Consider the following 23,939-nt stretch of genomic DNA (forward strand, 5'->3'; position numbering starts at 1 on the left):
TGCCTCTTTGGAAGCCTTTCCTGACGGCCCCAAGACGAAGACTGTACTTCCCCCTGAGCTCCTATAACATCTGGTTTAGCTCTTTATTGTAGCACTTATTATAACGCTAACTTAAACTCATTCACAAGCACCCACTCTCAACTGTTGTAAGTAAGCTTATCAAGAACAGGGCCCGTGTTTCTGCGTTTTATTCATATTTATATTCTCCCCAATGCCAAGCACATAGTAACGCTCAATATTTTGTTGTTGTTAATTAAATGAATTTAACTTGATTTTATTTTACTTTGGCATCTGGTTCTAAGACCTGGTTCCAAGTGCTAGTGGTACCAGTTAGACTTAGGTGACTAAATGCAAGTTGCTTATCTGTCCAAAGTAAGTTTCTATCATTTATGAAAAGGGACCAAAAATAGGCCCTGCCACTTAGGTTTGCTGAGGGGATTAAATGAAGCAATGCATTTCCTCATTGCTCACTGAGGAGCATCTGTTCGTTTGTAATGTTCCAGTGTTCGTTCAGTCGCTCGTGTACCGCCTGTACTGCTGATCTATCCTTTTACACATCTGGCATCCACCTTAACTTCTCTGAATTTTGCAAAATATTGTTTTTAAGGGAAAAAAAAAAAAACCAGATGCTCAATCAGTAAATGTGGGATCTTCCCATTCTTGCTTCTTCCTTGAAAATCTAGATTCACGTGAGTTGGACCTTGTAAGTGATAAATTCAAACTTTCAAGTAGCAGGTGGAAGAAAGTAGAAAGCCATTGCACTCACAGAGACTTCCACAGCTCTGGGAGCACAGTGGGAAACTGGCTTTGAGTTTTAAAAGAGTTGTAGAAAACTTTGGTGAAAGAGTTTAAAAGTTGAACAAATGGAAAAAAGCAAGACTCTAGGATGACAATTCAAAAATATACTTTCTTTGTAGCGTCTGCTACTTGTTCTTTCCCTGTGATTGAGACAATGACTCCTGACATCTGCGCCATTTAAATATCAGGTACGGTGATACGGAGTTTATTGGATCTTCATGTCGCATTTCAGGAAGCTGGTGAGGAGAAGTCGATATTAAGTAAGAATTCTGAAAAAGCCTTTTAGCAAATAGTTTCTGAGAAGGCAAAAGGATATGTTTTTAAAGAAAATATAGATATTTTAAAATAGAAACTACAATATTTAGTGTTGGCTCCAATGAGCTCTCTAAAGCGAGCCCAAACTTGGTTACTGATCCTAGCAAACCACATACTGGGGGGATAAGGACTTCTTTATGTTGGTTTAGAAAAGATGCCAACCTGGGCACTGCGGTCTGGGGATGGAAAGCCTGCCCCTGTCTGCTAGGCTCTAAGAGTTTATTATACTAGCTCTGGGCAAAAAGATATTTACAACCCAACCAAGGCATATGAAAATGTGGTAAACTCTTGGAAAAAAAGGCAAACAGTTCAGGGAAATTTTGCAATATTTAGGTTGATTGAACCAAAACAAACAAACAAAAACCAAAGGAATAAAAAACAAAAATAAAACAGAGACAAAAGAAAAAACACCCATCTCCTTTAGCGCTCTGTGCACACAGCTATCACAGGATGTCCCGGGGGTGCTGACGTGCTTCTGTGTCTGTTCTTCCCACTACTGCAGGATTTTTGAAACTACTGAGACTGACACACAGTAAGAAACACATTTTTCAGTTACACGATAAATAAGTACTAGGGATGCAATGCGCAACATGGTAAATGCAATTAACACTGCTATATGTTATATATGAATGATGTTAGGAGCATAAATCCTAAGAGTTCTCATCACAAGAAAAAACACTTTTTTCCTATTGCTTCATTGTATCTATATGGGATGATGGATTTTCAATAAACTTATTGGGGTAATCATGATGTATGTAAGTCAAATCATGCTGTACACTTTAAACTTATACAGTGCTATGTCAATTATATCTCAATAAGACTAGGAGGGAAAGAAGAAAGTGATCCATATACAGCACTTAGAATAGTATATGGAACATACTAGCTACTGATAAGAAAATACGTTTTCTGTCACAACTCAAAGCATACATACAAATTACGCTAAAGCTAAATAAACAAGCAAACAAACAAATTCATGTTATCAGCATTATCTTTGTCCTCTGATGTTTTATATTCTAGTTTAATCTATTTCATTTAAAAAAAAATGTTGTTTGCAACCCACCAAATTCATCTGACAACCCACCAACGGGCCATGATCCACAGCACGAAAAGCAGGCTGTGCTAGAGTTTTATTGTTTGTACACACTCAGCACCCAAGGGACGAGCGGGCATATGGCAGATTCCCCAGTCATGATTGTGAAGGTGTACTGATTGTTTAAGAGATTATCAGATTTCATCTGTTTGATATTTTTTTGAGGCTAATAAATTAGTTTTTGAGTATTTAGAAATGCAAAGTGGAAATCTGTAGGAGTCAGATGTGTTTATGAGAAAAGGACACACCAAACTAATCTTATTCTCCTATCTCCATGGCTTGGTAACCCATGGAAATACTCTGGACAGGGAGTGTCTGGATTTCAGCCAGGAACTGACAAAAGGCTCTCACGATACTTCTGTGGTCAAGACGGCAACGCTGGAGGCTATGGGGCGTTTTGTTAGTAGCTAGTTGAGTAACTCCATCAGAGTGTGATCAAAAGACTGAAGGCAACTGAGGGAGAGGTCTCTGGGAGATGCCTTCAGGTGATGTCTGTTTTAGGAACAACCTGAATGAGTCAGAAGAATTCATATGTGAAGAATTCAAATGTGAAGATGGCATGAGGTTATTCACGAAGGGATCTTGAGCAAGACCCCCTCTTTCAGATTTTATTCTCTCAGCTGTAAAATGGAAGTGATAACAATAAACATCTGGCACGGTGTGTATCACAAGCAGATGAAATTACATGTGAAAATGCCAGATAAATCTTAAAAAGTGCAAGACAAAAGTAATTATTGTTGTTAGACAATAGTGATATTGAGATACATGAAGATCCTAACAAAATTGAAGGATGACCTGTTAATACGATGAAATTTCATGAAGTAACATATAAGGACCTGAACTTCACAAGTCTATCATAGGACATGCAGGATGGAACAGACTTCATCTCTATTAATAGCCTTTAAGAATGGTAGCAGATTTAAGATTAATATGACTTAACTGGGTGACGTGGCTGCCAAACTAAGACAGCCACCTTGGGATGCCTGACCAGAAGCCTGGATCTCAGCCCTACCGTGTTCTGCACGGGTCATGTATATCAAGAGTAACGGGCTGCATTTTAAGGAGCACATTGAATGGGATGTATTTCTAGAGAAAAATAATCAAGATGGCCGAGGATCTAAACACCACAACCCCCTATGAGGGATAACTGAAAGAATTAATAATTTTGTATAGAAATAAGAAACTCTAAGCAGTGCTACTAGAAGTGCGATCGAGGGGCTGCCAGTCCCCAAACTTACCAGTCTTCAGTGAGATAAGTTCAGACATTGAGAGGAAGCATTAAAACTGTCATCATTTGGCAAGGCTGCGCTATCAAGTTCATGATCAGTGGATCTGTCTTACTGAATAGGGTTGAGACCAGCTTAGGAGTTGTGTGTAGTAGGTCCAAGTTACAAAGTATGACATTTCAAGATTAGTTTACCCAACATAATCCAAAGCGTACAATGTACAGGATCCAGTGTTTTACAGAAAGAAAATTGTAGGAATTGGCTAGTGATGAAGGATTGAAGATGAATTTTGAAACTAGACCATGACTTCATTTTGAATAAAAGGTAAAAAAGATTAGCCAAAACTTTAAAAAATTACTGTAAAAAATTCTTCTTTGATTCCAGTCAACAAATTCTGTGAGACTAGTTTCTTTATGACTAGTATTAAAACAAACAAACATTTCAGATGCATATTTTCCCCTGTGAGTAGTGTTGTCAATCTAACCTAAATTAGATAACAAACAAAAAAACTCCGTCATGAATACTCATAGTGTTTGAAACGTTCATAAAGACATTTAATATGAGGAATTGCTATTTCAAACTAAACTTTTGGTTTAGTTCTGACAGCTGAACAACAAAAGAGTTTAAAGTGCAATTGTGATTCTTCATATTAATTGCCTAAATATAAACTTTTAATAAAAAAAGAACTTTTTTTGTAATACTTTTCTATTTCCTGTTATATTTGTTCCAATTATATTTATTGGAATGCAATTTTGTATCTGTAGAGTTTAATAAAACATTTAGGTTTGTATTTTCTATAACCTTTTATCATTTCATATTTCTAATCATTGTAGTGAATTTTACAAAAATACCTTGATCAGTGGCAGACTGGAAATTAAAAAAAAAATCAGTCATTCATCATAGTTTGAGAAACTTTGTTTGAGGTTGAGCTGAAGTCAGGAAACATTTTGTAAAGGGTCAGATGGTAAATCTTTTAGAGTTACGGACCATACAGTCTGTTACAACTTCTCAACCCTGCCTTTGTAGCCAAAAGAATAAGTGTGGCTTTGTTTTAATACAACTTTTTTTTTTTTTTTTTTTTTTACAAAAACAGGAACAGTAATTTGCGGACCCCTAGTCTAAAGAAAGGAGAAATCCATATTCTTTGCTTCTTCGGAGAAAAGATGGGCAAGTTTACATCAAGTCAGCATTTAGTTTATCATATGGAAGACTTCTAGTAATTAGGAAAAAATATATTGCCTTGCAACACAGTGAACTCATGTCTAGATGTTTATAAACAGAGGCTGAGTGAATTGTGAGAGTTGCTGTAAAAGTACATCCTGAAGTGGACGAGAGGCTGGAAAAGATGACTGAAGGTCTCGTCTAACTCAAAGATCCTATTGTTCTAGGACATTCACATGCATCAGTCTTCAATTTAAGACGGTTTTCATACTCTCCAACCAAGTGAATGATAGAACAAAATGTAACTTCTCTCCCTTGACTCTGCTATTTGGGACTGCCAGGACGTGTCTTGTTTGGTGGGACATTGGGGTTGGGAAAGGCTGTGCGGGGGAGGGGGAGGGGGAGGCGGAGCCTGGCCCCTGGACGACAGCTGCAGCTCCTTTGACATGCCCTGGGCATCTGGCATCTGGGCCAGGAGGTGCCGGCTGCAAGCCGGTGATTAGTCATGGTTTCTGTGTTGTTTTCCACCTTTGGTCATGATTTCAGAGAGCTTTATTAAAACTATAACTTTAACCAGAACTTTCTTTTTGAAGCCGCTCTTTCTTCCAGCTGTAAGAGGAGGCTAACCCATAGTTGGATGGAAATTTAGCGTATCTTCCATTAACGTGACCTGGAGGGAGTGGCCAAGCCCTCCTGTTCACAAGCTTGGAAGGGACATGCCACTTTCAGCGCTGCACGGGGAGGAGCTGGAAGCCAGAGGCGCATCTGCTGATCTCAGGCTTCCTGGAAATGCCTCCTGGTGGGGGTTTAGTAAGTCTTCCAGTGAGCTGGGGGCCATGACTGAGGACACTCCTCTCCACCTGACTCTCACAGGGAACATAATCTCAAATCTTTAAAGGACCACTTTTCTCTTCTGCACAATGGTAAGGCACTACCTTGTGGGAGGCAGGTGTGATTTTGTTTCTCCTGGTGCTTTATAAGTGGCATTTGATGGACAACAAAAATGCACACCTAACTAAGTATGAATGAGGCCAAATTCACCATCCTCATCTATTTGTGGACTTTTTCTTTTCTGGCTTAGGTCAACCCACCAAACCCTTCAGAGTTAAAAAAAAAAATCAAAGGAGAACCAAATTCAAAGCCAAGCAATGAGATTCATGACTCATTCACTACAAGAGATCCAGAGATAAATTTCCATGATGACATTAAATAAACTGTGGACTTGAGTAGGGCTGGCAAGAAACATCCCTTTCCTAAAAACAACAATAAACTACGTAATTGTATGCATCGGTGAGGAAACACTTCCAGGTCTTAGGCCAAGGGCCAGAAGCTCATGTCAATATGTCTGAATACCTCTGAAAGGTCGGTGGGGGTGGGGTGGGGTGGGGCAGTTTGTGGACAGAATAGCTGGGTTCAGATCCCGCCTCTGCTGTTTCTGCTTGGCTTTGGGCAAGTTACTGAGCTTCCCTGTGATTTCTGCATCTGTGACAGGGGGTTAGTGTTGGAGGAGGAAGAGCACCTGGCAGAGAGCAGGAACTGGGAGAGTTTGCCAGCCACACCACAGAGAGCTAAGTGGGCACACACAGCCCTTCAGAGGCCCAGTGGCCCTGAAGGGAGAAGAATGACTGTGGCCGTGGATGGTTAAGCCATCTGGGGATGACATTCTGCAGAATTAAACATGTCTGGGCCCCTGAGGATTAGAGATGAGCATTATATTTCTATCTCTTGGGTTGATTAAAATGGGGACATACCCAAAGGAAATGCTACTGTCTTTTTTTTTTTTTTTTCCTTTCCAAACAAACGAATTCCAAAGTTGGTTGAAGCTTCCTGGGGTGCTTGGTTCTCAAGTTTCACTTTCTATTTGTGATCATTTGGCTTAGTCCCAGCCTGTATTTATTTTTTGTATTTTTCTGTAGTAAAAAAAACGACGAGCCTATGACTTGTGGAAGGGGCACGGAACACATGCCACCACCAGGGTCTCCCGCGTAGGGGCTTAGACCACAGCCCCAGAGGGGCTGGGTCACAAGTGGGTGGAGATCACCCACTGGATTTATTAATTTCAAAATTCAGGCCACGGGTCCCCAGATTACAATGTGAAAAGCCACATTTTATTCAAGGGCACGCATCTGTAGGGCCTGGAGCTAAGCAGGGGCTGTGAGGGTGTGCGCCGCTCCTCAGCATACAGAGTAAATGAACACGAGAACACTGCAGTGAGCAGTTCGCGGAGGTGCTTCTGGGAAGGTGACGCAGAGGGCCTAACAAGCGTTACTCAAGCCCGTCTCACGTGTGGGTTCTGAAGGCTGGTCAAGAGGCAAGAATCCAACAATACCACTTGGTTGAAAACTGTGCTGTGCAGACCAGCCACACAGGCATGGCTGCACTGGGTTTAATAAGAACCATGTGTTACAACCAGAACAACAGCTGACCCTCCTGCTTCAAACAGAATGTATGCCTCTCAAGGGGTCTATTCAGCCAGACAGCTGTTGGGACGTTTATTCCCACATTTTTAATTTATCTTCGGCCTGGACAAATTGCTCATGTTTTAATATGTCTCTGGGTATTGTTTTTCACCGCTTTACTTCCCTAGCTTAAATCTTTGGTTCCTACCTCAAACCCCAAATTGTTTTGAAGGTGAGGTCAACCAAAATTCATTTGCACTTTTTTTGGGTGCGATTTTAGAGCAGAAATTCAGGTTAAAGTTATTTTTAAAGATTAGGTTACCCAGGAGCGACTTAAAATCCATGGGCTGTAATGACTTCTCTGTGTACCAGAATAAAGAACACTTTCTTTTGACTGAGAGATGTTTTCTCTGCTTTTTCAAAATATATTGAAGCTTGACTTGTTACCTACTGGAGATGTGAAATGAAAAAAGCAGTAAACGCTCTTAATTCTGAGTTTCCTAAAAGGATCAGTTCAGCGAGAAAGAGAGGTCCTCAGCGCAGTGGTCAGGGGCCTCGGCTTTGGAGTGAGACACACCTGAGGTTGGAAGCGCGCGCCTCCACTGGCTGGAAGATCATGAGCGGGGACTTAACCTGTCCAGGTTTTACTTTCCTTCTCTAGAAAACAGAGGAGCCCTGTCGCAAGGGATTAAATGCCATAACCCAGCTCCCGGGAAGCAGTAAGTGCTCGGTGAAGTACGGCTTTATTTCAGACCTGAAGTCTCCAGTCTCCACGGAGAGAAGAGCACATGCTAGGAGAGGGAGGGAGCAGGTGGCTCATAAAACTGAAGAACATGCCCCGTGACTAGAGGACAGTGCTGGGGGGAGGATGGTGGGAGAAGGGGCAGCTTGCGAATCCTGTTCTTACCCTCGCCCTCCGCCCCTCCACCACGATGAAAGGACCCTGCCTGAGCATGAACGCATCCTGAGCTGCCCTTGAGACAAAAGGCACAGGAAGAAAACGAAGCAGAAAACACCTGGCCTGGCCCCGAGGATTCTTTGCTGTGTTCTCTTACTCTGCGAATCACGGTGGAGACTTTGAGTCTGACATGGAGTGGATACTGACAACTAACAAACCCCTGAAGGATTACCGCAAACAGCTAAGGCACTTTTATATCTTCATGTGAACGCTCTGATAAAAACTACAGCAGAATGAAACAGTGAGACAAGCAGACGTCAGCCTAGGTTTATAACGGGCTTGCTCACGATGGTTCTGACAAGATGGGGTACTTGGAGAACAAACATAGATGGTCAGGCATTTCAGAACTTTGCTTTGTTTTTCATCTGTGAATGCAAGCTTCTTTTATTGGTGTAGCCACAGCCTTAGTAAGGTGTAGACACCTACCTTTTTCCTTTGGAAGTTCACATCAAGTTTCATTGAGGCACACTTGTTCAACGTATTGAGTCGTCTGAAAAGAAAGAAAAATGTGATGATTGCTACCACTAATGAATCTCAATCTTCTTTCCAGTTTGATAGTTCTCATACATTGCCAAGCTGAAAGTGCAGAAACAACCAATCACGTCCCGAGAAAGGACTGCGCTCACAGAAGGCATATGGGTAAAGGGTTCCCATCGGTTCTCCAGGCTCCAGACCTCAGGCAACGTTCCGTGAGGCCTAGAAACCCCTGCCCCTTTCCAGCCATTTCCTGGCTTCCCTTTCCCCTGTTTTTGGAACCCACGGGCCGTCAGTTTAGCCATACTTTCCCCAGCCCCTCAATTCATCTGCCACCGTGACCTTCTACCCAGTCTCTCCTGCTAATCCCCAAACTTGGATCAACTCTACCACCTCCTCTCCTGCTGTACAAGTGGGAAAATTACTCACATTACAGTGTTGAATTATAGATGCCATGGACTGAATTGCCCTCCCAAATCTCATACACTGAAGCCCCAAACCCCAATATGATAGTATATGGAGTAAGAAGTAATTAAGATGAAATGAAGTCATAAGGCGGAGCTCTGATCCAATAGGATTAATGTCTGTGAAGGAAGAGACACCAGAGCTCTCCCTTTCTCAGTCCTCTGTGGGTGGACACAGCAAGAAGGTGGTTGTCTGCAAGCCAGGAAGAGTCCCTACCAGGAACCGAGCCCTGCTGACACCTTGATCTCGGACTTTCCAGCCTCTAGAATTGTGAGAAAATAAACCTCTGTTGTTTAAGACACCCCAGTCTGCGGTATTTCGTTATGGCCGCCTGTGCTGACTAATACATAAATTTTGAAATTCTCCCTCAGCTGGGCTCCTCAAACTGCTGCACAGCATTTATTTCATCTTTCCCGTCTCTGGTCAGCATCCATTCTCAGATCATGAGAAAGATCCCAGTCCCTCAACAGATGACTTAGCCACCAGTGCCAATGAGAAAATACAGCTTCAGTCACTAATTCTTTTAACAATTCTTTCCTTCATCATCAAAAAAAAAAAAAAAAGAGAGGGGGGAGAGAGAGAGAGAGAGATGTTCTTATTCTTTTTCAAAGCTAACCCTTTATCATGTTTTTTATTTCAACATCCACCACTTCACCTGGGACTTGGATACCTCATTTATTTCCTCTCACCTCAGCAAACTCTCTGATGGTTAGGGAGTGAAGTCAGCCAGATACAGACAGGGGAGTGGATCAAGGGCTCTACCTACTTGAAATAGAATTTCAATCAACCCTCTTCTTTTTGCTCACCTTCAATCTCACTTCACATTTTTGATTTTTAGGATTTCTGTAGTGAAAATTGAGTTATTTCATGACTTCCTCCACTGACCACTTACATTTTGTTTTTTGGGCTTGCCACGTCCTCTACTACATATTTCTGTTTTTCTGCTTTGAAAGTTTTGTAATTGTGATCTCTCTCTCTGTATGGACATTTGCCTTTCTAAAGAAACATCTCTCTGTAAATTAGTAGGAATTTAGAAGCAGAAAATTCAGATGTAAAATCTCCCATCTTTGACCGATGACCTTTGTTTTCCTTTTCTTCCTTTATTTATTCCCTCCTTCCTTCCTCCCTCCCTCCCTCTCTCTCTCTTTTCTTCCTTCCTTTCTCTCTCCCTTTCTTCCTTTCCTTCCTCTCTTTCTTCCTTCCTCTCTTTCTTTCTTCCTCTCTTTCTTTCTTCCTCTCTTTCTTTCTTTCTCTCTTTCTTTCTTTCTTTCTTTCTTTCTTTCTTTCTTTCCTTCTATTCTAGTTATGCATAGATCTTAAGTTTTCAGTTTTGGCAACTGAAATTACCCTCGAACAAGGTAAATAAGATTTCTTGACGTCAGAAAGTTCTTTTGTGCTCCTTTACTGTCATTCCCCACCTCCTCACCACTCCCAGGAACAGCCTCTTTCTGATTTCCATTATTCATAGATTGGTTTTGCCAGTTCTTAGTCATCATATAAATGGGATTGTACAGTATTTTTGTGTGTCTGGCTTTTCTCACTCACCACAATGCTTTTGAGATTAACTTGTGTGGTTGAGTATGGCAGGAATCATCATTCCTTTTAATTGCCGAGTAGTATCCAATATCCCTAATGAAGACATATAATTGGCTTACCAGCTAGATATTGGGCTCTTTCCAGTTTTGACCAATGACCTTTTAAATCACCGAATCCTGTAGTTTCCTTCTAGCAAAGATCTATTCAGAGCTAAGGACACTAATTTGCACTCACCACTCGTTGAAATTCTTCTAGTCTTTGGCATCTAATATTATGAATTCTCTCATCTCTCTAAACACTGTCTCCTTCCTATCACCAGGCAATACTTGCACCTTAACTATTAATGTTTTTTAGGATTCAGACTGTACTTCTTGCTTGTTTTACTGCATGTGCATAATGAGAGATCTCATCTCAAAATAAACTACACTCTGATGATGCCCATCCTCGTTTTCTAGTCCAGACACCTCATCTGAGCTCCAGGGCTACATTTCTAATGACCCACTAGTCTCTTCCATGTGTGGGGTCCTGCTGGCCCTTCAGACTCACCTGTCAAACCTGAACTCATTATAGTCTCTTCAAAACCTACTTTTCCAATTTAGAGCCTTGTCTTGATTAAGAGCATCACCACTAGGCCACACAAACTAGAAAACGGAGTCATCTTGAGACTCTTCTTCAAGATCTACACTCATCTGATCACCAAGTCCTGTCAATTATACCTCCATGGTGTCTTTGAAGTCTTGCCTCTCCTTGGTCCTACTCAGTCCCGTCTCATCTTTTACTGAGAGTCAGGCAACAGCCTCTCAAATTGGTTTCCAATGCTTCACATTGAAACCAGTTCCAGTTCTCAATTTTTTATTGTGTCATTCATTTACTTCAAAATATTTGACGACTGTCCTCATTTTCAGCCATCTCCAGTTTACTCACTCACTAGACATCCATTAGTGTCAAATGTGAGGCAGGTATGGATTAGAAGCTGATCATCCAGTCTGAAGCTGTCTTCTGCAGGTTCTTGGTCTTTGCTCCTATAACTGACAGCCTGTTTCTTTGGCCAGTTCCACATGTGTTAATGCCTCTACCTAAGAGCTAAGAGTGGTATATGAAATAAATTATATACAGTTGACCTTTGAACAACATACCTTTGAACTATGTAGGTCCACTTACATGCACATTTTTTTCAATAAATATATTGGACAATTTTTTGAGATTTGCAACAACTTGAAAAAACTCACAGATGAATTGCTTAGCCTAGAAATATCAAAAAAATTAAGAAAAAGGTATGTCATGAATGCATAAAAACCATGTAGACACTAGTCTATTCTTACATAGGTATAAGGTGATATGTAATATAAAATTAACAATGTGTTAGTTTTATTACTGTTCATAACTTTGCTTTGAAAAAAATCACATTATTATACAATATTCCTCTTTCTTGTACTTGGAGAAGCTGCGTATCAGTTTATTATCACAGGTATGGCTTTTAAAAAAATAATGGTGTTTCCAATTCTGTACTGTACTGTGCACATAGCTGTAATACTGTATGCCATAAGAATTTTGTAACGATCCATTCCTTCGTGTACAGGCTAAGCTACCACGAAGCGGTCCTACCAGTTATAGCAGGCTTCCATGAAGCAGTCATACTGCTGCTTCTTCCTTATCAACGCATGAATCGTGGTGCCTATAAATAAACAGAATTTCCTTTCCACGTGACCTTTTCACTTTTGATGTCCATTGTTAGCAACATGTGTAGCATCTGCAGTGTTTTGTATCAATATCATCGCAATACCGATGTAGGTAGGTACTGACAGAGGAATCATCTTGTGTCAGATGATGTACACTTACGGTTTTGGAAAATGCAGTGCAGCACTGTAAGTGTATTTTCTCTTTCTTATGATTTTCTTAATAACATTTTCTTTTCTGTAGCTTAGTTTATTGTAAGAATACAGTACATAACACATATACAAAATATGTGTTAATTGACTACTCAAGTTATTGATAAGGCTTCTGATCTACAGTAGACTAAGTAGTTAAGTTTTTAGGGCTCTAAGAGTTATGTGTGAATTTTGAATTCGTGGGGGGGAGGTCAGCATCCCTAACCTGTGCATCGTTCAAGGGCCAACTGTACATACATATCCATAAATGTATACTCATTTGGAAGCTCTAATATATACCTAAATAAGTTGATGTTTCTCATTTGGCAGCTCTGTAACAGGTTTGTTTAGGAAGCACTGTCTGTTATTTATAAAATTTACTTATCTAACAAAACCTTTCTTCCATTACGGTTTGGAAACTCAAACCATTTTATTCTATGAAAAAGTTTTTGATCCACTACATATGCAAAAGATATCAAAGAATTCATACTTTATGTACCACATACTTGATATGCTTTATATTTTCTGACACGCACAGGAAGTTTATTTATTATTTTTTAAAGCTAGAGACTCTAACTACATTTAACTATCTAGATTTGGATCCTTTTATCTCCTCTAAACTCAGATATTTGCTTGTGTCTTAAGAACTGCTCCTCTACTAGGAGAAAATGTTTGCAAAACATATATCTCATTAAAGACTACATTCAGAATACATAAAGAACTCTTAAATTCTATCAGTAATACAACCTAATTTTAAAAATGGACAGATTTTTTACAGACACTTCTAAAAGAAGATACACAAATCACAAATAAATGCAAGAGAAGATGCTCAACATCATTTGTCATGGGAGAAATACAAATTAAAATCATAATGAGACACCACTATACACATGCTACACACACAATTCTATATAATTTAGATTGTCTAAATTAAAAACACCAACAATACTAAGTTTTAAAAGAATGCAGAACCTCTGAAACTTCCAAAGGGGTATGGCCCCTGTAGGAAACAGCTTGGCAATTTCTTATAAAATTAAATATATTCTTAGCACCGACCCAACAATTGCACTCTTAGTTATTTATCCAAGATAAAATAAGTTATACATCTATACAAACACGTGTACTTGAATGTTCATAGAAGCTTTATTCACCAAATGGGCAAAAAAGTTGAAATAACCCAAACATCCATTAACTGGCAAGTGGGTAAAAAATTACTGTATATCCATATGATGAAGTATTCAACAACACAAAGGCACTAATTTCTGATACATGCAGCAACGTGGATAAATCTCAGAGGCACTATGCAGATTGAAAGAGGCCAAACACAAAGTGGGCACTGTATGATCGCCTCTCTACAAAATTTTAGAAAAGGTAAAACTATGGTGACAGAAAGCAGTTCAGTAGTTGCCAAATGTGGTAATGGAAATGTTCTATCTCAGGATTATCTCTTATCATACTCTTATCATACATATCAGCAGTCACACTCCTAGGTATTTATTCAAAGAGTTGAAAACTTATGTTCACACAAAAACCTGCACAGGAATGTTTATAGAAGCTTTATCCATAATGACCAGAACTTGGACGTGACCAAGATGTTCCTCAGTAGGTGAATAGATGAACTGTGGTACATCCAGACAATGGAACATTATTCAGTGCTAAAAACAAATGAGCCATCAAGACATAAAAAAGACATGGAGGAGCCTTAAATGCATATTACTAAGTGGAAGATGACAATCTGAAAGATGATATACGGAATGATTCCAACTTTAAGACGTCTGGAAATGGCAAAACTACAGGAACAGTAAAAGGTCAGTGGTTGCCAGGGGCCAGAAGGGAGGGAGGGATGATAGGGGTAAACAGACAGAGTACAGAGGATTTTTAGGGCAGTGAGATATTCTGTCTGATACTATAATGGTGGATTCACATTACAGATTTGTCAAACCCACAGAATGTACAAATCCAAGAGTGAAGCCTGACGTAAGCCAGGGACTTTAGGTGATAATGATGTGTCAGTGTAGGTTTACCAGTTGTAATGCACCACTCTGGGGTGGGATGTTAATGGTGGGAGAGGCTGTGTGTGTGTGGGTACAGGTGGTATGCAAGAACTCTCTGTGCTTAAAATAAAGTCTATTCTTTAAAAATGTAGTCTTTGTTTTATTCATTTAAAAATCATTGTATTTCTTGGACCTTAAAATTACTGATATAACATGATCTGCATTTCTTTTGCTCTGAATCTACTTGCTTATTAATTCCCAATTCTATCTACAAAATTATCATCACTAAAGATATCTTATCAATTCTGGATATAATTTCAAATATCATGCACACAATCATTCAACTCTTCCTTCCACAATGTATACATGTATCAAATCATCATGTTGTATATTTTAAATATCTTACAATAATTTTATTTGTCAATTATGCCTCAATAAAGCTGAAAAACAGAAAGAAATAGATGATTTGTTAAGACAGGGAAAATAAGACAGAGAAAACACTCTGTATGGTGGTCTGAAACCAGGCAGACAAGCCCAGCACGGTGCAGCGTCAGCCTGTATTTACCTTGCACAAGGTAAAGTAAACAATGGCCAGACTCTCCAAGAATATAAAATGGGTGAAACACGCACCCTAGAGAGATGGAAATGCCTCTTTAAGGACTGGCTGCCTCAGGTAAAAGAATATGACATATACCAGAAGTACTCACATCACTTTATCAAAACCACTGCGAAATTCTGCTGTGATTGCAGCCAGTCTGCATTTAGAACAAATATTTAGCATCAGCATTTGTTTCCCTGTAACTTAATAAGTAATATAAAACCCTTCAGATAATCTGAGGCAGTCAGACACTGGTGGCCTGGAAAACTACTCCTGCCTGAATAACAATTTTGATTATAAAACATATTTTCTTTGCTGCATGAATGGTCTGTCTTCCGCTGGATTAGAGCCTCTTTTGAGGCAGGAACCGTAATTTATTCTCCTAATCTGCGTAAGGCCTAGCAGGAAATTTTATACACGATAGTCTCAGCGGGCTTTTCTTTTTTAACTAAACATACTTTCTCTACTTAGGTCCAACCCGTGATTGACTTCAAATAGTCACAGTAGACCTTGCAGTTGGAATAACAGAATTAGTCTTCCTTGCTGAATATAACAGGCTGAGAGCTGCATCTTATTTGCATTGCAAATGCCCAGCACAGGCACTGGCTCAGAGAGAATCCACACAGTAAATATTTGCTAGGGAAACATGAGAACTTGGCAGGCTCTGGGGACCATGGGGCCTGACCCTTTTATTTTCAAACGAGGAGAATAAGGCTTTGGGAGAAACACTTGCTCAAGGGAACGAGACATTAGTTAGCAGAGCTCGGACTCCGCCCTGCCCAGTGATTTCTCTGCGCCTGCCTAATTAGGGAGAGTCAAAGGAGGGCCTGGAAGATGACGGCCTATGTCACGTACCTCCCACAGGCTGGTTGATAAATGGCAGTTTCCTTCCCCTCTCCATTTTTTCCATGGAAAGAGGAAACCCATGACACATGATGAAGACTGTCCACTTTGTGCTCTGGACAAACTGGATTTACGTGCTAATATAAGCACAGCAATCTGACCCTTTCAGAAGGGCCGGCCACAAGGCCCACTGCTACCAGAGCCTGTCAGTTTCTTCTGTTGTCCTCAGAAGCCTTTCAAAGGGCTAAAATGTTAGTGAAGGGGTGGCAGTCAGAAGTCTCATTTTAAGAGGGAAACTTGAGGCTCTGGTGGGAAAGTCAACAAGAAGAGAAGAGGTAGAGATCTGTTCATCCAATAGTGGGTGCCACATACCTGGAACAAGTTGAGGGACTAGGCACGCAGAGGTGAACAAGATGTGGTCCCTGCCCTTGCGGATGTCACAGCCCAGTGTGGGATGTAAGTATGATGAATAAGAGAATAAGCAATTCACTCCCTGAATGCATAAGGACAAAATCTACCAGAGGAGGCAATATTTGAGCAAGGCTATGAAGGACTAAGAGAAATCTGCTGCCGAGGTTAAAAGAATTACAGGCAAAGCCAACATCACTAAATGGCATGTGTTAGTCTTGGAAATCACTGGTGAGGTAGTCAGGGGCTAGATATGAAGGATCCAAATGAAGACATTAGGAGCAATCTGTGGCAATCGGAGGGGGGCTACTGTAGGATACTGGGAGAGTAAAGTAATTCAACTGCATATGAGAACCATAACTGGGAGCAGAGTGGAGAATGAACTGAAGAACAGGGAGGAAATGGTTACAGCCGTTTAGCTGAGAGATGGCAAAGAGGAGCAGAAAGGAAGCGAGAGCAGATGAAGGCTCGGCCACTGATTGATGTGGACGCTTGAGGGAGGGGGAGAAGTAGAGGATGACTTCCAGATTTCAGGCTTTTGTCAATGTGCCATTAAACACAGAAAACAGTGAAAGAGGGAGCGACCAGGAGCTGGACATGAGGAAGATGCCGAGCTCATGTGGGGCTGCGTTACATTTTAAGGGCCCTTGTAACACAAGCCCACTTGAGAATAGTCATCATGTGGATGACATACACAGAAGACACACAAACCAGTCATCCAGGGAGAATTCAGAGCCCTGGGAACTGTGGCGCGCAGGGCACGGGTGGAGGAGCAGGAGGAGCCAGGCTGGGGAAGGTGTGGTCAGAGGTGTGGGAGGCCAACAGAACCAGCGGCAGGCAGCGACCTGGAGGCCACGGAGCATTGCGGAGAGGAGAGGGCGGTTGGGAAGCTGGATCAAATAGTTAAGAAAAAGTAAGTGATACAAAACCTAAAATATGCCTTTTGGATGTAGCAGTTGTCGAGGGCAGTTTTGCAGAAGCCTGGGTAGAAGGTGGGGCTGTGAGTGATCCCTGAGAAGTCTAGCTCAGAAGGACAGAGATTTAGGGTATTTTGAGGAGAAAATGAATAATTTATCACCGCACAATATTCTCTCTCCTGTAGAGGCAATAAAATAATTCGTGAACTGACAGGTTATTTTCTTCCAGGTTACAGATCAATTTAACAAACATGTATTAAATTCCGGCTGGCACAGGGAGCACCAGGCACCCATGACGTGCCACCGAACGAGACATAGTCCCTACCAGTGAGCACTCCGGAGCTGCTAGAAGGTTCCTGTGGCCCCCAGCTAACCACACCCAGAGTGAGCGAGGCGGCCGGTGCGCACGGGCCGCGCCCAGGCCGCCCAGAGCACAGCGGGGACGCGCAGGACGGCAGAGCGCGGGCGGCGGCGGAGCAAGGGAAGGGCGGGCGGCGTGCTGGGGGCTGCGGGCAGGGGGGCACGCTGTGTGCGGGGACCAGCGGGGGGCGGGGGGGTGTCGGGCCCCGGCTCGAGGAGCCCCCCTCGTCCGCTGTGCCAGAGCCTGGGCAGACAGACCCCTCTGCACGTGACCTACGTGAGAGCCAGGAAGCCCTTTCCTTCTCTGTGTCTAAGATTCACGTTTCACATCTAAACTGCCGGACTAGGCTGGTCACGAGGTCGCCCACGCTGCCTTAACGTAATGGCCAGTTTCCCGTGATAGTTTTCTAATAATCCTGCCAAAGGTTTGATGGGAAAACAAGCAGGGTTCATCGCTGCCATGGGATGCTGAAGAAAGCCCGCAGCCTGAACTTCTCACCCTCCACTCAAGCGTCAGAGGCGAAAGGTCTGTAGTCCAGTTAGCTAGGAGTGTTCCGGGCGTGGCCCTCCTAGCCGGTCAGAAACAAGTCACCTGCTCCAGGGGCCAGAGGCCAGCGCCCCGGGGAGCAGCGGCTCCCCCTCCGCGGGGCATGGGAAAGGCCTCGCCGGCTGCCCGGGAGTTTACGAAACAGACCCTGCGGAGCAGGGTGGAGAGCTGTGCCGCACGGACAAGTCCGGGATGTATCAGCCCGGGTGGGACCTTTCAAAAATCACAGGTCATTCACTAGGATGGTTTTATGGTGTCTGGAGGGGGAAAAATGTATTTAGAGGTCCACAAGTGGCTGTCACCGCGCCGCAGCCGAGCCAGTGGAGGCCACGCCGCCCGCTGCTGAGCTGCTCACTCTGGCTGGTCGCCCACCGGTGGTCCTGCTGCCGCAGGAACGCCGGCCCCTCTTCCAGCCCATAACCCCACAAACTGCCCCTAGAAATCAGCTGAGGCGAGGGAGAGAAACGGTTAAGTGTGGACTGATCTCGCTATGCAAAGAAAATGAAGTAGAACATGAATATGTCACAGGGGGAGAGGACGTACGTGTGGCACTGTGGGACTTGTATAATATGTATTTTTAATTGAGATAAAAACTGACACTGTATAAGTTTAAGGTGTACAACGTAAAGATTTGATATCTGTATATATTGCAAAATGATCACCACAGTAAGTTAGTTAACATCCACCGCCATACATAGTTACTCATTTTTTTCTTATGATGAGAACTTTTAAGATCTACTTGGCAACTTTCAAATATACAACAGAGTGTTGTTAGCTACAGTCACCGTATGGTACATTACACCCACAGAAAATAATCTTAAATAAGTGATAGGCCCTAACGATGAGGGCTTGGGGGAAGGGTGTGAGCTCCCTCGGCAAATCAATAAAGGACAGCTGCCACAGTGACCCGAAGGGAAGGGCTAAAAACAGAAAGCCCACGTTTTCTTGGGCTTCTTTAGTTTGTGGAATTTCAGACAGAGTTTAAACTCACACATGCCTGTACTGGAGAAATCAGATGGGGCACCCTTAGCTTTTTAACTGTTCACCACAACTGCATCTAATTGAGATAATTCCTCTACTGAGAATTAGTCCATGTGGAAGCAAGGGTCACACCAGAGATTTCTGAGAAAGGTTCAAAAATGGAAAGAAAGCAAAAATAGCCTGGGGCGGCAGGGGGATTGGATAATAGGAGGGAGCACTCACTCCCTGGCACTGAGGGGGCGTCTGTCCGCTCCTCCCCTGCCTGCCCCACAGACTCGCAGACTCGGGTCCCCGTGGTCAGTCCTGGACCTCTTCTCTCGCACTCTTTACTGTCTCCAGGTGACCTGGCTCACTCTCAGGACCTTTATACCTTCAGATGCTGATGACTCTACATCTCTGTCTCCAGATGAGGTCCCCGTCCAGCTCCAGATCCTCACCCCCAACTGCACACTGGACAATTCCACCTGGCACTGGCCCCCTGGTGCCTGAGCCCCTCACATCTTACCCTCCTCAGACTCTGGCCGGACTCCCCTCGCCTCCCCTCCAACTCAAGGAAAGGCGTCACCACCACCCAGCTGCTCAAACCAGCAGGAGTCTGGTCACCCTGAATTTTGAACAAACAATAACAATAATAATAACACCTGTTATTCATAGGTTCTCATCAAAATTAAATGAGATCACTGTCAAGAGCTTAGTACGCTAGTTAACACATGGTAAACACTCATTAAATGGTAACCCTTGTCATCTATTATTTATGTGGCAAGGCAAGCCATCTTAAAAAAATTGCTAATGTTTTCCATAATGCAATACAAATATCTAAAAACGTATATAGAGAGAAGTGAATAACATTCACGCCTTCTCTTACTTCCCACTGTCTTATTTTGTAGTTTCTTGTGTATTCTTCCTGAAGTCATTTTGAGTAGCTGGTTGGAAGAGGTTACATAAGAGGCCATTTAAAAATATAAAGATGGATGTTTTTCATACAAATTTATATATATGTGAGAAATCCTCTATCTTTGACCCTGATATGTCTGCATGTGTCTGTACCCCAGGGCTGCCCCCATTCTATACAGGCTACCTTGGGGTGGGGTTGGTGGGCGAGGGTGGGGGTGGGGATGAAGATGCCTTTCCTGCACATTAAATTAGTTTAAGAGAAAAGTGAAAGTTCAAAATAACCACATCAAAATCTCATGTGTTCTCGTCTTGGTCATTCTTACTGGCCTTTCAGAGTCATTTTTCCAGGAAGCTCTCCTGAAGCCCTTTCCCCCTTAGCTGTCCTGCATCTGTACTTTAAGCAATCATACCATTTGGCCAAGTAAATCATAATTTACTCATTTCTCAGCCTAGGCACCATGGGCATTTGGGGCCAGATAATTCCTTGCCGTGAGGAGTTACTTTATGCGTCGTGGGAGGTTTAGCAGCCTCTACTCGTTAGATGCCAGCAGCATCGCCCCAGCTGTGACAATCAAAAATGCTCCCAGACCTTGAGATGGGGCAGAATGCGAACCGCAGCACTAGCCTGAGATCCTGAGGGAGGACTCCGCCTTCTCTGTCTCCACAGCACAGAGACGCCCTCGAGGGGCAGCCTGGGTGGCTTGAGCTGAAAGGACAGGTGACAAAGCACCGCTCCCGACAGTACATCAGTTCTAATTTCTTCACAAAAGAACAAAGTGTGCTTTAAACCCTTACTTTAATTATTATTATTTTTTTAATGTGGAGGCCTATGAAGGCACCAATGCAACCGGAATTTCTAACCTTGGGACTTAGAAGTTAAATTCATAAAATCACAAGGCAACACAGACACCTTGGGAAGAACTACCTTTAAAGGAAGACATGAAAACCCCTCCAAATTGTGTTTCACAAAAAGACCGAAGCTCTCTCTGGAAACTGCAGCAGCAGCCCGTGTGGCTCTGAATCCTAGCTTTGTTATTTCTTACCTCTGTGTCTCCGTTTCCTTGTCTGTAAAGTGGGAAAGATGTTACGGCCTATCTTCTAAGCTTGTTACGAGAATTAAATGAGTATTTATAAAATGCTTAGAGTAGTGCTTGGTGAGCACTGTGTGTTCTAAAGAAATGGAATCACTGCCTGTTGGAATTTGTATTTATTTATAGACTCAGAATTTCTAAGGTGGAAGCAACCGTGATTATCATGCAAACCCTTATATCTTTCTCCCAATGACTGTCCACAGTCTCAGCCCAGTCAATTGTCACATATTATTATATAACATAATACAATGTATAATATTGAATATTTTCTGTGATATTGTTAGAGGGAAAATAAAGTACATTATCAATTTTCATAGACTACCATCATTTAATATTATTACTGTTATTTAACATACTCAAATCAAATCTGTGTCTTTGTGTGTAGAGGTAAATTGTAAAAATCATTTCATCAGCACTCTCTCTTCCCCTCTTCCCCACCCCACCCAGTAATCACTGTCATTAGTTATCCTTTTAAATAAAAAGGGCAGTGACAGATGAACTATAATCAAAATCAATTCTATATCCCCATGAAACAGTACTTAACGAGGTGAATGCCCTTGCTTTATATGTGTTGTAGTTAATCAGTACTTACTAGCAACATAAGTTAGGCAGGTCTAACATTAAATTAGAAATTCAGAGATCATTTCGGGCCTCGGGGCCCTATGTTAGCAGTCTGAGCAAACATCTCAAACCAAAATGCTAGTCGATGTTACCTCTTAAGAATCTCATTCGAGAGCTTTGATTTACTGCAATTTGCCTTACAGGTGACAGGCTTTGCAAGGTATTGTGACACCGTGGCTAGACCTACATTCTGGTGTAGTCACAGTTTCAGTTAGTTCGTCCAGGTACTTAGCTTTGCCATTAGCTTCTCATTACTCACAGAGGAAGATATTTTTCAATCAATAATTGAATCAAAAACATCAACCCAGAATTATAACTGTGGTTACTAAAACAGGGACTGCGCTGTTCTGACTTGCAGAAACAGATATTTACAGATGCCCACTGCTCGTGGGCGCGGCCAGAGTTGCAGAAGAAACAGAGGCGTGGTCACCATTCGGAGGTTTATGCCTTCACCAAAGGCAGCAAAGCTGTCCGATTTCCAAGACCTGAAAGTGAGAACTACACATCCTTATATTCCCAGCCAGGTGTGGGTCCTCTCTGCCATCTTAATACAATCTATTTCTCCAGGCCAATAAAAAGTTGACATTATTCAATAACTCCTTAAGGGTAAATTGGGACCAAGGACATGAATTGTCTGTCTACACAGCAGAGAAACCAAAGGTGAGTAAAATTCTTGTGGGCAACATTTGCAGGACACCTTCAGCTCTCTTGTCTTCATTTGTCCACCTGGCAGAAGCCACCTGCCCTCTGGCTCTATATGGTTCCCTTTAGGATCCTGCATTAGTTTTGCATTTCAATATGCATGGGAAATGTACAGCCCACAAAGCTTTAAAAATAAAACACGAGACCCAGCTCTGTCACGGTGTCTGCAGTGCACGAGGAAGAAAAAGAATAAGTCTTCACAACTGCTTACTGCTCTCCAGGCATCAATCATCATATGCCATGTGAGTGGGTGAGGGTCTAATTAACCACTCATCAATGTCAAAGTTTGAAAAGTGCTGTCATTCTCCTCAGGCTAGAGGTCTTCCTTCTGCCTGCTTTTGGGAAATCTGTATCTTCAGGGAACTCGTAGGGAAGGCAAAGAAACCCCGCGCAGGTTCCCTTCAGCCCAGCCGCCTCCATCTCTGCCTGTCTGTCCTGCCTGCTTCCTCTGATCCACCCGCTGGGACTAGTCTTTTGGCTTCTGTTCTACCCACTGCTCCTCCAGCTGGAGAATCTCAGCTTGCACACCTCCAGCCAAATGCTTTTCTTATTTCATATTTCTGGAGACGTAGCCATCCTAAGAATTATTCCAGTTATAACAACCTCCTGCCACTCTAACCATTTTTACGCAAGTTGGGCCTTTGTCAGGAGCACTGTGGTGTCTGGTGGTGGTGTGTTCCCACGTGCTTCTGCGGTAAGGCCATTCGAGGTATGTCTGTACCGACCCTGCTAGGGGCTGTCGGAGATGGGTCATAGGCTTCACAAGAGAAGTCTTCCTGATTTTTCTGGCTAACACTAGTAGTATCATTTAGAATCTTATATCTCAAAACGATTTCTGTGCTGGCTCGTCTCTGTAACATGTCTGAAAGGCTATTTTAAAAAAGTAGACCCTGATGGAAAAGTCCAAAACTTAGTCGAGGCACCTCAGATCTCACAGGCAGCAGTGAGTAGCTAAGGATTTACCACCCACACGTTTGAGAGTCAAAGCTTGGCCCACTCAGCTACATATTCATCCAATGCACCGAACTGCAGAGAGACAATGTTTGCTCTTGCAACCCTGATTTAAAAATATGTAATGGAATTTTATTTTTGGTTTATAATGTAATCCTTGATTTATACTTTAAAATAAAATTTTAAGAATCTGTGAGTGAGCTACTAGAACAAATGAGTGAGTTTAGAAAGATTGCAGAATGCAAATGAACAATGTTCAAAAAATTATATGCTAACAATGAACAAATGGAAATTGAAACAATAAAAAACAGTACTACTTACAATAGCACCTCAAAACATGAAATTCTTAATTATTTTCAAGATGTGTATTATCCACATGCTGAAAACTGCAAGTCAGGGTTAAAAAAAATCAAAAGAGACCTAAATAAAAAGAGACAGGTACCATCTTTATGAATCAGAAGACTCAAAACTGTTAAGATATCAGTTCTTCCCAAACTGATCTATAGAGTCAACATAAGACAAATCAACACTCCCAGAGGATTTTTAAAACAGATGTTGACAAGTTGTTTCTAAATTTATACGAAAAAGCAGAGGAACTAGACTAGCCAAAACAATCCTGGCAAAAAGGAACAAAGCTGGAGGACTCAACTATTGGATTCCAAGGCATCCACAAAACTAAGTAATCAAGCACCATATTGATTAAAGAATAGATACATGGATAAATGGAACAGAATAGAGACTC

The 23,939-nt window shown here is 42.1% G+C and overlaps 1 protein-coding gene across 11 annotated transcripts in view; it reads right to left on the minus strand.

Annotated features, from left to right (window-relative positions):
- The window catches only part of STARD13 (StAR related lipid transfer domain containing 13), a 451,023-nt gene that overhangs the window by 26,923 nt on the left and 400,161 nt on the right, over positions 1 to 23,939 (minus strand). For 10 of the 11 annotated variants that reach the window (XM_072976109.1, XM_072976110.1, XM_072976108.1 and 7 more), the window contains one exon: positions 8,374 to 8,437. In XM_072976109.1, coding sequence (XP_072832210.1) covers positions 8,374 to 8,437 — 64 coding nt within the window. Of the gene's footprint in view, positions 1 to 8,373; positions 8,438 to 11,558; positions 11,663 to 23,939 lie in introns of those variants that run through there. The other variant, XM_072976116.1, reaches the window with a different exon arrangement.

The sequence above is a fragment of the Vicugna pacos genome, chromosome 14 (genome assembly GCF_048564905.1).
Source record: "Vicugna pacos chromosome 14, VicPac4, whole genome shotgun sequence".
NCBI classification, from domain to species: Eukaryota; Metazoa; Chordata; class Mammalia; order Artiodactyla; family Camelidae; genus Vicugna; species Vicugna pacos.